Source organism: Malurus melanocephalus, unplaced genomic scaffold (genome assembly GCF_030028575.1).
Source record: "Malurus melanocephalus ecotype Western Australia unplaced genomic scaffold, MMel_1.1 scaffold_220, whole genome shotgun sequence".
Classification (NCBI taxonomy): domain Eukaryota; kingdom Metazoa; phylum Chordata; class Aves; order Passeriformes; family Maluridae; genus Malurus; species Malurus melanocephalus.
Window position 1 is genome coordinate 1,004,376 of NW_026623452.1, and position 15,751 is coordinate 1,020,126.

Here is a 15,751-nt window from a genome sequence, read left to right on the forward strand (position 1 = left end):
TAGCTTACTACCTTGAGTCAGCTGATCCCATTAAAAGAATGGACATTGAAAATTTTGAGTGGCAGAAAGTTATACCCCATGGGGTAATGTTTASAGTTCTCTTATCAAAATCKGTGTAATCRTAGAATCACAGAATAAGCTGAGTTGGAAGGGACCCTCAAGGATCATCAGGTCCAACTCCTGGCCCTGCATAGCACCATCCCCCAGTCACATTAATCTCTGTACAGTAAAGCTTATTGCTAAAAATGGGTCTGAGACTCTCCAGATTAATTTTAACTTAAATCCTCCTTTAATAAATTGCTGGGAGTATACTTTTTAAACCTCTTAAAGTTCAAGTCTTTGAAAAATGCAAAAGCTGTTAAGTATTTCAACATTCCACCTCCACCTAAGCTTGTTGTGTGACCAAGACTTTACTGGAAAAGCTAGTGTGTTCCTGTTAAAGGATATGGTGAGGCAGTGGGCAGGTATAAGTAAATTTGTGAGCTTCTCCAGTGTTGCTCAGGGATAACTTTTTAGCCAAATATTTTTTTTTTTTTATGTTACCATTATTACAAGCAGTGCTCCTGAGTCAACTAATGGAGTTGGCTGGTTCATTGAGAAAGGGTATCTCAGAACTGTGATCAGCTTGGCCTATGTAGGGATTCACTGCAGACAATCATTTACTTTTGGTATCTGGATGGGGTGCACAGACTCCTCRAGTCTCTTTGGCTGGGATACAGCAGAAACCTACCAAAATATGAAAAAAGGCTAAAAATTATTTCATAGCACCATACATATTGACAAAATGCAAGGCAAGGAAGACATCTTYTTTTTTCTCATCATCTCTTCTGCAACACGCACATATGAGGGTGCAGTGTTTCCATTTGTACCTCCTATGTTATTCCTGAAAACAGCTGCAGAATTGAGGATGCTGCAGACTCCATCCTGAGAAAGAATTGCTCATACAAAGGTCCTGCCRTTCTGCTGCTCTTCCATGCTATGGGACTGTTGTCTGTGAGCTGCCAGTGAAATAGTGCCCGTTTGGAAGAGGTTGATTGGATCTGGCATGGGAGAATGCTGTTCTTAGGCATGGGTGTTTGATATGGATGAATAGAGAGCTGCCAGCCTGCATCTGTGAAGGCARACATAGGTCAGCCTTCACTGCTCGTCACTGCCTCATTGCTGCTCTGGTCCTGCATGCTTTCCACATATGTCTTGGTGACACGTGGGGATCTGTGTGACACATATTTTCCTGTGAAGATTSTGCTGCTAATTATTGCAAACTATGYRTGCAAAACCATTTAACCTGGCGTTTGTGTTTGATTTCTGGTAAACATTTGACGAGCTTTAGTTTTAGGGCATTCAACAAAAACTTCCTAGCAGGGGAGACAGTCTTTCCATATCATCTTCTTATTTCCTTCCCATTTAATTTTCTSTTTTACTCACCTGCCCCTACCCTTGCTGCCTGCATGGGAGGGGCGCTGTATTTCCTGCCTTTCCAGATAACCTGGGCTGGAAGGTAGGACTCTTTTGAGTAGCAAGTTTAGAGGCAGTGGGACTACCAGTGGACCTGTGCAGCAGTGGCATTGAAGGCTGGGRAGTTCTTCCCATTGCCTCTTGCTGRCAGTTTTARGTCCTACATACTGCTGGAARTGTGAAATCCCTCAGGTTCCCCATGTCAGTGGCTGATTGTGAGATTTGACTGATACAGATGAGTGAAAYCTGAAGGTTCTCTAAGGACTGTTCTTTCACTTTGGATGTGAAAGGCCAGAGGATTTTTTACAACCTTGATTCCAGCTGCCTCCTTTGAAGAAACAATGAAGAAGATTTCAGGRCACATTAAGCCCAGGCAGAGTGTGGTGCTACAGAGGTTCCAGTTCAGTCAGCRGGAACAACTGCCTGGTGAAACTCGTACAACTTCTACTTTGGCATTACAAGATTTGGCATCAGTCTGTGGTTTTGGCTGTTGGCAGGAAGAGCTGATCCTGGACCAGCTAATTGACCGCCGAATTTGGGAGAAGGTCTTGATGGAACTTMATACCCGGACTCTGGCCCAGGCAGTGGAGCTGGGATCACAGATGGATAGAGTGTTGCAGAAAACTTGCCCAGGGTTTATTTCAGTTCTGACAAAACRGTGGGAAAACTGCAGCAGCACTAGWAAAATYTGGAAGATAMGAAATTATAATTGCTGTCATCAGTGGTACTGCTGGAGACAGAAAAAACCTCCTGCCCTGACAAAAAAATATAATCAAGAGAAGCAAAATCAGTTCATCCCATTTTGTCACAGCCCAATCTCATCTGCACCAGTTATGAGGAGACAGCACTTGGGTTGGCAAGTGAGATGTCCTGCCACATTAAATGCAACCCCCAGGAGAGTCAGGAACGTGAAGGTAGGCTGCTGATTGCAAAGTGCCTGGGAAAGAGTGACAGGAAACTAAATGTGATGTGACCATTCAAACTGGGTCTGTTGTTAATGCAGAATCCTAACTCTAGACTARGTTGCAGCTCTCCAGGTTATGCTGCAGTACTTGAACATTTAAATGAAAACCTTTCCTKTCTGGAATGAAGGTGTTACATGCTTGACTTTTGTTTTTTGTCTTTTGCAAGAGTTAGATCTAAAATATTTTGGTGAGGTGTTAACAATTGTAAGAGCAGTGTCTGCACTGGGTTTGGTGTATTGATGTATTGGCTGGAGGCTTCTGCTAAAGAACCTGGCAGAGAAAGAATGTTATAAACAGAGTTTTCARATTGGTACTAAAGGAGGCTGCCTGAAGAAAATCTTCTTAACCCTTTATAACACATAGGAATAAAACCCATTTCTGTGAGAGGCTAGATTTGTAGAAACCTCCATTGCTCCATAGTCATTGCGCTTTGAAATGGTTTTGTAATGGAGCATCAAGTTTATACAGATATCTGTAAGTAAAGACCATAAAAAAATGAAGTTGTATCTATATCTGAGGTACCTGTCAAATAAGATTGAGCCAGAGAAGTTCTGCTGTAACATCTCTCTCCACAGTATTCTGCTCTGTTTTAGTCTAATCTTCCTACTTCTATATACTGGCAGAGGAAAGCAGGATAAGTTCCTATCTTTTTTTTTTTTTTTTTTTTTTTCCTTTTAAAAATATTATTTTATGCATGTGTGTGTTTGGCTTGGCTGGTTGGCTGGTTTTCACTCTTTTTCATTAAAGAAATGATTTCAGCATCTTTGGTTCTGATAATCACCCTCTATTTGATTTTTCTCTGGTAGATCAGTGGAACTAACCATTTGTGTAAGATAATGCAACAGGGTTAGAGAGAAAGGAAACAACGATGAGGAAATTTGATAGAGCCAGATCCAATAAAAGGACAAATGTTAGCAGAAATGATGGTGAAATAAGACAACAAAAAGCACAGTCGATGTGAAATTAGACTGTTTTCAAACAAGGTGAACCATCTCTGCACAGAAGCAAGCTGAAGTAGTTCCTCTCTAAAAGACTAAGAGRAAATACAGTTTGTGAGTGGTTTGAAGATATTTCTCGCAGTGCTTCTTATTTTGCCCTTGCTGAATCCTGTCATGAGCTGAACAGACAAGCTGCATCCCCTCACAGCTGCCCTGCCTTCCCTAAGGCAATTATTTGTGATTACCTACATAATTTAATTAAATGTTTAGACTGTCCTGAACAATTGAATACTGTACCTCTAATGCCTGTTATTAGTCCTGTTCCTGACAGGTAAGGAAAACATTATTGAGGCTAAAAATGTCCTGGTACTCTGTGTATTCAGCATTGAAGCAGTGAAAAGGCTGACTGAAGGGAAATGAGCTGTAGTGARAAGTACTCTGACCTGAGGCAATGCCAGCAGGATCTTCAAAGMCTTGAAAATGTATGATTTGCATCTTTTTGTTTCCTTTTAAATGTCACTTGATCTTTGTGGTTAAGAGCAAAATTGAGCTCTGTTTTGTTAACCAAAGTTTGCAGCTTTTTTGGATGCTCATGCAGGTCTGTGTGCCGTTTTTCTTGAACTGACCTTAAGAGCATATGAAACCAGACACAACTGTTGCAAGATTTTTTTCTCATCTTGTGATGGTTTTAAGTCAGTGCTGTGCCAAGTAAAATTATTAGGTAGGAGGYAATAGTTACTGTATCCCTGATCTACAGTGCTGAAAGCTGGATTTTTGGCTTAAAAGGTTTATTTCTCTGATCTGATAAGCTTTCAGACCTTTTTGTGCATTCAGSTTGGCACGGGTTAGGTGAAGAATTGTGGTGTGGATTGAGTGACTGGATCTCACTCATATCTCACTGTTCCTTGCCACATTCCTTGCCACATGAAGTGATTTGCTAATACCTGGGGAGATACACAGGGCAGTTTGGGAGCCTGGGGACAGCCAGGGAATGAATGACTTGATATAACCATGTCCACTCCTGCTTTTTGCTCATAATCTTGCTGCCCTGGATTTTCTTCTGCAAGACCTTTATTTGCTTTCTGCATGTTKCCAAGTTGGAGAAATTGCATGTCACGAGTTATTAGAGCTTCTCTCACATCTTCCAGCCCTCTCTCGAACCTTACAAAACCAGGTCATTGCCACTGAACCCAGGAAAGACATGCTTAGTTTAACCTTTCAGGGGCAGCAGTTTCTGCTCCTTCTGTTTCAAAAAAAATAAATTGATAAATTCATTGATAAAGTGTATGGAAGCCAAAGTGAACACTTTATGCAATCCTAGAATCTCCCATGGTGACACATAGGTATGACAGGCCAAGAAGCWGTTCCTTCCTCCTGAAGGACTAAATGGGCATAATTTGTGTTTCTAGATAGGGATATACAATGTTTTCTGTCAGYGGAAGAATCTCTACCATATGACACATTTTCTGTGACAACTTGGAGTGTAGGGCAGATGTGCCTAGGTGAATTGTGCCAAAGGACTTAGAATACMGACATTTGTGTCCCTTTGGACACCTTTTTCATCATACTGCAGTTTTGAGGCTTGAAATAAACAGCTTAATTTATAAGGACAGGGTGGTATGTGCCATTTTGCACTGTGAGGTTTTCTTTAGGCTAAGCAACAGGTTGTGTTCAGTCTTTTCTCATATTCATGTTTTTCTAGATCTCTCCTTTCATCAGTGGACATTCTTGGGCTCTTTCTGAGCTCCACACTTGATACATGCATGTGGGCTGCTTGTAAACCTGGATTGCTGCAGTTCTTTGCTCATGACTGCTCTTCCATGTCACCTCTGTTACAATGGTGTATCTCCTCTGGCCTGTGTATTGTGGTAAAATATATTACTAAGCATGTACAAGACGCTAATTACTGAATTAGAAGGTTACAAGGAGCCAAAAATGGTCTTCTCATCTGTCCTGCTACTGGAGATCAACTCTACCTGTTTCATTCCTGTCAAGTGTGTGTCTAATCTRTACTTAAAGGCAGAAGGTGATGGTTCTATGCTATCCTCTAGGCAATCTGTCCCAGTTTTTCATTATCCATACTGTTGGTGGTTTATTGATTCTGTTTAACTTCAGTCTTATCTGCTACAATTTAAATAAATTAAATCTTGTTTTAACTGTCATATGCTTGGAGAGAAGATTRCTACCTTGCTAACCTTGCAATTAAAAACTGTTTGCACATTGTACTCTCTCTTTGGGCTGTATTTTCAGTCTTYCCCTGTGATTCATTCTCAATAATTTTTGTTCTTCTTTTGACTATTGCCCCTTGCTCCATGTATCCTGCTGTAGGATACACATCTAGCTGTCTTGAATGTTCCAGCAGAGACCTCATCTGTGCCAAGCTTAGGTTCCCCATGCCACTGTAAATACTGCAGCTGTTGTTTCAGCCACATGCACTGCTGGAAGTGCCAAAAGACTCCTGGAAGCTGTGTACATGAATGAGACAGGAGTCTTGTGGCAAAAGCACAGCACACTCACCCATGTAGTGAATCAGTATATCCAATGTGAATCAAATCAAGGGACATCATATGAAGTCATCACTGGGATAAAAGGTTCCTGAGAAAAGGAAAATGRGGCATTTTGGTCATAGATCTACTCTTGTGGATTTTGAAACATAAGGCTGGGCTTATGTGACCTCAGGTCATCTCATGAGTCAGGAGATTTCATTCTCCTRTGCCCAGTCACCTAATCTGGTATTACAGTGCAGCTCAGAAGTCTGGACATGTTGTCATTGCCTCACCAAGAAGGAACAGAGGTGAAATCAGGTATCCAAGATCAAAGGAGAATTAAGGCATTAAGCTGGATACTGAGTAGCTGCATAAAAAAAAGGCACTTGAACTGCTTCCTAAGCCTCTGAATGGCTTGGTTCCACATGCAGCAGTGTTCAATACACTTCAGCTCCAGTGTGTGTCTGCYACCCTGGCAGGCACTCAGCACCAAAGGCTTTCCCTTCCCTGCAGTGTGCCATGTGGACATAGAAAAGACTTGAGCCTGTGTAGAACCAGTGCACCCTGATTCCACAAATATCAGCTGCACATCAGGCCCAGTGCTGATGYAATCCTTGTGCCTATTTAAAATCCCTGTAAACAGCCCTTTTACTTCCTGTTATRTGGGAAGAGAAGTGGAAACAGTGGGCAAAAATGGTACAACTTCATGCACAGCTGAATCCATGCTCTGCAACAGCAGTTTTCCTTGAAAGTTGTTATTTTATATAAGCTGGCCTGTTATTTGATCTCTTTTGCTTTGAAAAGCTCATGGAAAAGATTTCTCAACCACTCTGGAGAGAGGAGAAAGGGAGTGAGCAGGCTGTTGGCATTGGAGTGTCTCATGTCACCCAGCTAGGCTAAACCTCAAATAAGGTGTGAGGATGCAAAGTTGTTCTGGATTCAATTCACTTTCTGAACTCACGAGGAGGACCTAGCCTATCCTTGTCCCATGTCTGAAAACCATCCTTCTTGCTGTGTTCCTSATTTTTCTGCTGGCTCCAGATCTCATGCTGTCAGTTTTCAGGAGCTGCCTTTGGCTGCAAAGCTTGTCCACACTGTCCACAAGTGTTTGTGTAACACTTGATAGAGTCCAGAGCCCAAATGCAGGGCAAGTGTGTAAGAAGCAAATACTAAAGSTTAGTAGGGGCAGTTGAGGAGGGAAAGCCTCATGTGTTTTATGCACAAGGAGAGATAGGGACTAGGAGTCAACTTGAAGATGAAGAACATGACAACAAGAGGAGGAAAAAGTCTTATCTGGCTATCAAAAACCAGGCTGATTTTGCTGGCAAAGCTTGTACTTAAAGCTATCAAGGACATGCAGTAATGGCGCGTTTCTTTGACTGAGACATATGGAAAAATAGTGCTTCTGTTATTCATATCTCATGATAGGGGTGCATGTTTAACTGAGTGTCACTTGGAGCCCCGTTAAAACCACCTCAACAATGCAATATACAGTACAATATAGTTTTCCTCCCTATTTGTTCTTTCTTCCTCTTYATTTTTTCCCATTGATGCCATCTCACTTCTGCTTTCACTTTGATGTCATGCTTCCTTAAAACGCCATAAGCAAGAGCCTACAATTGTGTTAGGTGCATTTCTGTGCTGTCAGTCCAGAGGCTCTAGCTGATATACATACATAGATCTTACTCTTTCTCTTTCCTTACTGTCCTTGAGGTTTTCTCCTGTTTACACTGTTTCTGTGTGAGGAGATCTCAACCTTCAGAAAGATATTAAACCCAACAGAGAAAATAAAAGATAAAAATAATGAGCAGGGACTGAGGCGGTTGAATGTCTGGCTCTGCTGCCATTGCTCTGGTATAACTTAAGCGAGTGATTTACTCCAAACCTGTTAATGAACACAGTACTCCTGCCCTCTCCCCGTTTCCCTCCCTCTATCTTACATAATTAAACACTATGGAACAGACACTCTCACCCTGTTTATCCAGCACTATTAGGTCATGGGCCTTGCAGCCTCTAGGARCTCAGCAGTAGGATGTGCCAGAGGAAGGGTGGTTGGTGTAGTCATATTGCAGCAGGGCTGATAAAAAGGACCAGTATGACCACAGAAACATTAGTTCAAAATCAACCAACATAGTGAAGAGGAAGCTGCAGTGGCTCCGTGTGTTGGGCAATTGGTGATGATGTTTCCAGTGATGGCAGGTGGAAGTCAAGAAAGGCAGGATTTTGTATCAGTCACTGCCTTGCTTTTCCCAGGCTTCATGTAGGCCCTTTCCTTCTAARTCAWCTTTTAATTMACAGTCTGAATCATAACTCTGCAGRTTGAAATTCTTGACTAAACCAAGGAAGACTRTGGTTCTAAAAGTGGGCTGAGTGGTTAGATTATTAGATAAACAWGCCATTTATCTCATGACCTTCAACTTCCAATCCCACTGCAGTCCCATTCTTTAACACTAAATTGATGATAACTGTGGAAATATCAGTGGATGTCTTGAGGCTACATGTTTATGCACATATACACCTGGGATTTCTTGAGCCACACTTTGTCTTCAGTGGAGTATTTTTCTTCCAATAGTTTTCTTCATTAGAGAAGTTTGTCCTGTCTTTAAAATATTTGCTGTCTTTCTACTCCTTCATTTTAGAATTCCTTCTAGGGTTTCTTAGTAGCACTTGGAAAAAAAAAAAAAAAAATTCTCAGTAGCACTTGGGGAAAAAAAATTGAGTTGGAAAAAGATAAATTTGTCTGTTCTAGACTGTACTCACAAAAATGTGGTGGCAGCAAGGTTAAGGTGGAAGAACACACCATCACAGCACTTGCTGCCTGGTCTGCTAGAGCAGAAGGTCTCCATTTCTTTCATCAGGAATCCTTAAGGTTCCCACTCAGCTAAGTGGTCAAGCCTTTAAACATGCCGAAGTGAAGGTAACTGTGGGTGTTGTGCTCATTTAGTGGAGAGTAGCAGACCAAAATGACCTTTTAGAGAGTACACAAACTTCCACTGTTTGAAGGATGGCAGTACTTGAAGCTCYTGAGCTGCACAGCACAAGAGTTCAGCATAGGCCCTGTCTTTGGAGGATTCACCCAGTTTCCAGGTAGGATTTTTGGTCTGTGCACAGCTCATTGGTGCTTCTGCCAGACAKCTTCAACGTCCTCTAAGTGCATCTGCCTTAGAGAAAGGTTAATGGTAAAATTTGCACAGAGACAGATGTACGTTTGCTCCATGACTGAGGCAGGAACTTCCYTGTGACCAAGTGTGTTAAATTTCCTTTTTAGTAACAAAAAATGTTTACACTGAGGCTTGGTCCCCCATTTCCTGGGAGCAGCCATGTTATCTGCTCATATCTCTATCTTCAACATGAACTTCTGATTATCTTTTTCTGGGGAAGCTCTGAGTTTTCTATATTAAAAAAAGAGAAAGGGTGTGCGGGAGGTGGAGTATTTATAAGCTTTCATAAGGCAAGCAAAATATATCCCTGTTTTCATGAAAATATAATCAGCCATCTAACAATATAAGMTTTCCATGTGTTGAAGGCAGAAACACAATGAAGCAATAAGCAATATCTTCCCTTTAGATTTGCCAGCAGAGGGAGTGTTGCAGTGCAACGGTCACGTCCAAGAGAAGGGAAGTTGCTGGAGTTTGAATTTTAGCTGTTTGTGTTCCACATTTTATTTGACATATTATAATACCACGTTGACGAAAAAGAATGATCTTCTAATATTTCAGAACAGTAACAATATTAATTATTGATACAGCCTAAACTTCACATTTCAAGTTGAACATACATATTTAGTGCCTTTGCCAAAATGTAAGATTTCCTTTGTTACAAATCAGCTGTCAGTTTATGAGAACAAATCTACAAATATTTTCATAGTAGTTATGTTTCATATTACTGCACTGATTAAAAACGTATTTCTGATGTGAACTGCAGCTTAATGAAAGAAATAAACCACAAATACAAGACACAGGAAGCCATGAACTTTTCACTGTTGTGCAATCACATTGTGAAAATACCTATCTTGCATGCTTATCTACTGCTTAACACAGGAAACATTTATGCCTCCTCATTGCCTCACCTCTTCATCTGCAGGGCAGCTCTATCCAGCTGGAACTAAAGCTGAGGAATTTGATGGTGAGATAGCACAGTGAGACACTGGAATGCAGCTTGTGTTTGCTGGGGCAGTGTGTATTTGTCTGTGCAAACTGCTCTGAGCAGGCGCCTCTGCCACCTCTAGATGGCTCCCAGATTACACACTTTGGGAYCCACTTCACCTTGGCCAATATTTCTGCTCAGCTCTGTGGTAGTAGGAGTGTCAGCGTCAAAGGGGAGATGCTGTTCTTGGCTTTGGGCTCTAGAAGTGTTTTTATGTTGGAATTGGCTTGTTGAAAGGAATTGGAGAAGCTGTGCTGAGTGCAGCGGGCCCAATGCCTGCGGTGCTTTTCTGTTCTTGCAGTCCTGTACTGATCAAGTGTCATGAGACACCACGATGGAGGCCCAGATGACCTCTGGGGCCAGGTTAATCAGGGCTGTAATGCTGAAACATTCTCTGAGCAGAAACAGAGTGCTCAGGCTGGTGGTGGGTGGGGGAACACAGTGAAGTTTGGGCAGCTATGGTGCTGTTATGATGTTCAGACATTTCTCTGATTCTCTGTGTTGTTTGTTATTGCTTCCAACTCCTCCTTCCTGCCTTCACCTGGCATTCCCATCTCCAGTGATGGTAGCTGCCAGAGCCTTATGCAATTCTCACCTAGTCCTGCTGATTTTGGAATTGCTTAACCATATGGAGGCTTTCCAGTGAAGGCACTAAATACAACTAGAGGAAGACAAGCAGCGGATGTCCGCATGTTGTTTCCTCATGCCAGTAGTCATTAGTGTTGTGCAAGTTGTCACAAATCAACACAACTGGCTTTGAGATATTTTTTAGCAAAAAGCCGCTGCACCATTTGGGAGCAATGAAAAATCTATCTTTGTGGAAAAGGGAGATATGTTGGTTTAATGACTTTATATATAAACATTTCTGCATATAAAAATGTTGCCACTTAAGGATTGAGAGCCCTGCAAGCAGTGYTATTGCTGTGTATAGATGATTAACAAAACATCTGTGTCACCAAATTGCTTYGTGCCAAAATTACTTTTGGATGCCTATACATATCATCACTGACTGGAGCAAGAACCTCCTGGGAAGTTGCTTTTCTCATCCATCTGTGAATTTTGTTTCCTCTTGTGCAGTTAAGATGCAAATGTTTCTGTCCTGCATCAAAAACTGAATATGTTTTGCAAGGAAAATGTCATCATTCAGTGGTTATGGAGCCCTTTCTCCAGTGCCTGCAGAGGGTTTCATTTCTCGAGCCTTTCAGAGTGCCTGTTGAATTGCCATTTATGAACAGAGCTGAATCAGTCTGAAGGTTYAGAGCCTCTGCTGACAACAGCATCCCTGCTAAGCAGACCTCATCAAGGCACAGTGCTGCATCGGCTCTTCCTCATGCTGGTTTGCTCTTTATAAACATCAGCAGCACCTGTAATATCCACTGAAATGACARGCAATTCAAAAAAAGTGGTTTTTTGCTGACTAAGAAACAAAAGTTCTGTCTGAAGCTAATGTCTTTGAATCTATTTCTTTCTCATTAAGTTTACAAGGTTTGTTTTTACAAGGCAGTAGTAAATAAAGGCAATTTAACAAAAGAGATTGGGTATCTGGATTTGATCAGGAAGGTAATTTGAAGYCTTTGGGACCTTATGTAGCTATTTCACACGATATTTTTTTATAGTTTCTAATTTGAATCTCTGCTGGGTCATTTTTCCAGCCTCAGTTGATCAGTGCAGGGGGATTCTGAGTGGGTTGCAGTTACTGCACTGTCACCTYCTGAAGTCCTGACCCAGAAGTAGCTTTTTTGAGGGGTGGCTGTGTCACCATTAATTTAACACAAGTTCTGTGCTTCTGTGTTATGTGAACTCTGAAAAACACAAGTCTGGGCTTGTGGGAGGGCTCTCCCAAAGAACTTTATGTTTTCTCTTCAGAGAATAAATCTTGTCACGCAAATTCATTTGCCACTCAAAGTTCTGCTGAGGTAGGCCTGTGTGTCTTTATACAATCAGAATCCAATCCCTGACTGGCATCCRATTTTCTTTAAGGATTTCTGGACAGGCTTTGCATTTGCTTAAGCATGGAAAAGTATAGGTGAGTTGAGACCATTAATAATGGGTCTGTATCTTTTCCRCAAGTATGTGTGAAGGGCTTTTTCGTTGTAGCTCTGTGGTCACTGAGGTAGTGTGACTGGCTCCCCAGGATGGCAGCTGTGCTCCATCATTGMTATGAACCTCTTCTGACCTCTGTAACAGAACTTCCTGTGAAGGAATCACTTTTTGTGCTATGTTTGCCTTAAATCCAAGAATATMATTTAGTTCATGAAAAGCCATTTTATGACTATTCTTCTGGAAAGGCTTGGTGATCTTAGATCTTTCCAGGCATTTCCAACCTGGCAAACATCCAATTAACATCCTAGAAATAACATTATCTTGGGCAACCTYTGCCAGCTCAGTTGGAGAGACCAAGGCCCTTAGGCCAGACTCTTCYCTGTCTCTCCTAGACTGTGCCTTTCAGAGCAGAAGTAGATCAAAGACACAAAAGGAGAAACTGTGCATTTCAAATGCTATTTCTGTCCTGGTACTGAATATGTATCTTTGTTTTTCCCTCTGTGCCTCAGCCYAGGATATTCATAATAACAATAACAGTTCCATTACCAGCATTTTTCAAACCCCAAGGCCACCTAAGTCCCTGCTTGATTATAGAAAAATCTCAGGTTTTCACAGGTCTTATTACACAGAGGCTGGATAAGTTTCATGCTACCATGTTAGAGTACCTCCAATATCTACCATTCAGCTATCATGGAAAGTTAGGAATTTGATCCTGAGTCAGGATCCCTGAGAAGCCAAGGAGGAGCTSCAGAGACTCAGTCATTTCACTAATTCCATTCAGCTAATTTTTCAAATATATAGAACACATGTTAAACCAGTACAAGTTACCCTAGACAACATTAGAGCTGAAGACTGGAGCAGCTGTATTAGCCATCCTATATTGCAGTGAAGGGGGCAGTTTCATTCACTAGTTTTGTTTATGTTTCTTCCCCTGCTTTTTAAGTGGCTCTATTAGTGTTGCCCTTCTCAAAGTGATGGAGAAGAGGGTATGTGGATCAKCCCAACCTGGAGTACTGAAGTAAGTCCAGCCAAATCCTGAGTACCCTGAGCTCCCCTGTACTGGCACCAGCAGGAGTTCAGAGCACACAGCACTSCAGGATGAGACCTTCTGTAAATGATTCCCTCCTGCCTGCCCTGGGAATTGCACAGGACTGAACCCACTGAGCAGACAGGACAGCTGGCTTGCTCTCACCTGTAAATAGGAKCTGCATTTTAGTCTCATCCCACTGCAAATCAAAGGCACAGGGCTGTGCCTTTCAGTCAAACAAGGTGTGAATGGAGATTTATGAAATGTACATTGAWAGCAACTCAAGAGTTGTTACCATCACCTGTGGAGAAAACAATTGTCTGGATCCTTTGAAACACCAAGTGAAAATGCTTTCATGTTGTCATGAGTTCAGGGGAAAACTGTTCTGATGTTCCTTGAGCTGGAAATGAGGTGATAACTAGGGGCAGGTCCAAGTTAGAGGGAAAGCAAGTCAGACTTGCTTAGGGAACTTTTCATTCAAAGGAAAAGCAAAAGCCATAGAAACGGTCAGTTTCTTTTTGTGGCTGTGAAAATTAAAGATAAAATCCTTCATTGAAAGACTAGTTGTTGCAAAGTAATACAATTGTCTGTTTAACCTCTCCTGCCAATTGTTAGGCAGATAAAATTAGGGAGATACARTATCTGAGCAACGCATGATTACTGCAATATAATATTGTGTGAGAAAATTACTCAAATAGTGACTCTGATCTAGAGAGAAAATGATACATGACTTTCCCACCAAATGAAAAATGTTCAGATGACAAGAGTGACTTAGCCCATGGGAGCAAACGTCACATGTGAGGGCAACCTGGATGGAAGGTATCTTATTTTATGGAGATAAAAGTCTTCACTCATCAGTCACAAGTTTTGTTTTTCTGTGACTTWAGGTTGACATGATTATATATGGCTACATGCAATAATAGCAAGGCAGATCAGTAACTTCAATTTCATCCTATTTTCTTGGCACATTTCAGAGATGGTAAGAGATTCAAGAGGAAAGCAGTGTTTTGTGTATTGTTTGTGTAGTGCCTTGTTTTTGTACTTATTTTTCAATTTATTCCAGGGCTTTGTCTTCTAAATGTTTATCTGCTCTGAGATTGAAGATATGTATAAGCAAGCAACCCTATCCATGGTGCTGAGGGTTTTCTCAAGAACCCTTCCCAGGAAAGAGCCACAATTTGTCTTTTGAAATTCTCGGTGTAATCTCATGGAAATTAAAGGAATGAGGGCTGTTGTCTAATGGGAAGCCTCCTTGAGAATCCCTGCTGCACATCTACTCTGTTCTCAAGCTTGTGATTGTCTGTGCTGGGAGCACATGGCTACCTCAGAGCCCATTGTAAACTTTCCCCTTTCTGCCCTGACTGAGTCCTTTAGACTGAATTTCTACAGGGAAAAAAACCAGTTGAACATTATGAGTAGACCCAGAAACTCTAACAAAATACACACGCTACAGGCTGGGAGAAAATTAAACCACATATGACAGAGCACATGGGCAGAGCAAAGTCTGGGCCTTCTGGAGACACTGAGAGGCCCACTGAAGGTGCAAATGGCACCACCCACAGGTTGTTGACTCTGTTGGGATTTCTTCCCTGATCACCAGGGGGAGTTSAGTGAGCTCATGGTTTACCAGAGGTGAGCTCTAGGCCTCCCTCTTAGGCAGAGGGCTTGGCAAGACTTGGTGGAAACCAAAGCTTCTACATCCTCTCACTCCTCAAGGCAGCTCCATCCCAGGCTACATCTGGTGGAGTAGGTCCTGCCAGGCTGATCCTGGCACTGCTGCTCACCCTYAGCTGCACTGGGGCTTGTGTTCAGTCCTGGGTGCAGTCCAAGAGGGGTGGTTGACATTAATTGGTGCCCTTCATACCTAGAAATTGTTTCCCACATTTCCCACAAGTTGCAGAAGCAATTTTGGGGCCTCTGTTTCTGCTTTAAATGCACAATYTTGTATAATACCCATAAAAATAATTAGTTTGGGAGGGGTCACAGTATGAATGTCCTGACACAGCTATGTTTGGAATAATCGATGGAGAGTAAGGGATTTCTGCCCTATTTTTTTTTTTAATTTAATTCATAATTATCCTTGAGGACAGTTGGGCTTCTTCATTACTTTGCTTCTACTTGCTTGAATAGTTTTTATCTTAGTTTATTGCCATCTGTAAGTCTGTGTTCAGAGCAGTGTTGAAGAGGCAGTGCTGTTAGTGCTGAGCAGCTGCTGCTGCACTCACTGCTGTGTGAGCCAACTGCTCACACTTTGTGAAATGCTGCTCTGTGCTGCTCAGTGCTGGTCACTTCTGTCCTGGAGAGAGTGGCATTTGCCATTATTGGAGGGCCTCAATGACATATATCACTGCACACAGTAAGGGACATAATGCAATGCTTGTTATGTGACTCTTGTTGCCACTGTAATGCAATTTGATCAGGTTTAAAAGTGATTTTGGACTTGGTTTGAAGTACTGATTTCTCCCCCTTTTCTTCTCCATTCAATTTGTGTTTTCCTTCTTCCATCAAGAGAAAATGCTGGTCTTATTGAGAAACTCTCATTTGGAAATAAATCTTGTGTCTTCCTTTTTCTGATTGACATGCTATATTATCAGCATACCTTTTGATTTGATTTGAACTTTGTCTTCCCATATGAAGACTCACACTTCCTCTCTGACAAAACACCCTGGTGAATGTGATGTGCAGCTCAGG

The 15,751-nt window shown here is 41.8% G+C and overlaps 1 protein-coding gene across 2 annotated transcripts in view; it reads left to right on the plus strand.

Annotated features, from left to right (window-relative positions):
* ARHGEF4 (Rho guanine nucleotide exchange factor 4) overlaps positions 1-15,751 on the plus strand; it is a 167,040-nt gene that overhangs the window by 32,385 nt on the left and 118,904 nt on the right. Inside the window, exon 1 of one of the 2 annotated variants that reach the window (XM_057374267.1) lies at positions 1,539-2,369. The exons of the other annotated variant lie outside the window; for it this stretch is intronic. Within the exon in view, the coding sequence (XP_057230250.1) occupies positions 1,797-2,369 (573 nt within the window). The 5' untranslated portion in view covers positions 1,539-1,796. Of the gene's footprint in view, positions 1-1,538; positions 2,370-15,751 lie in introns of those variants that run through there. 2 annotated transcript variants of the gene reach the window in all.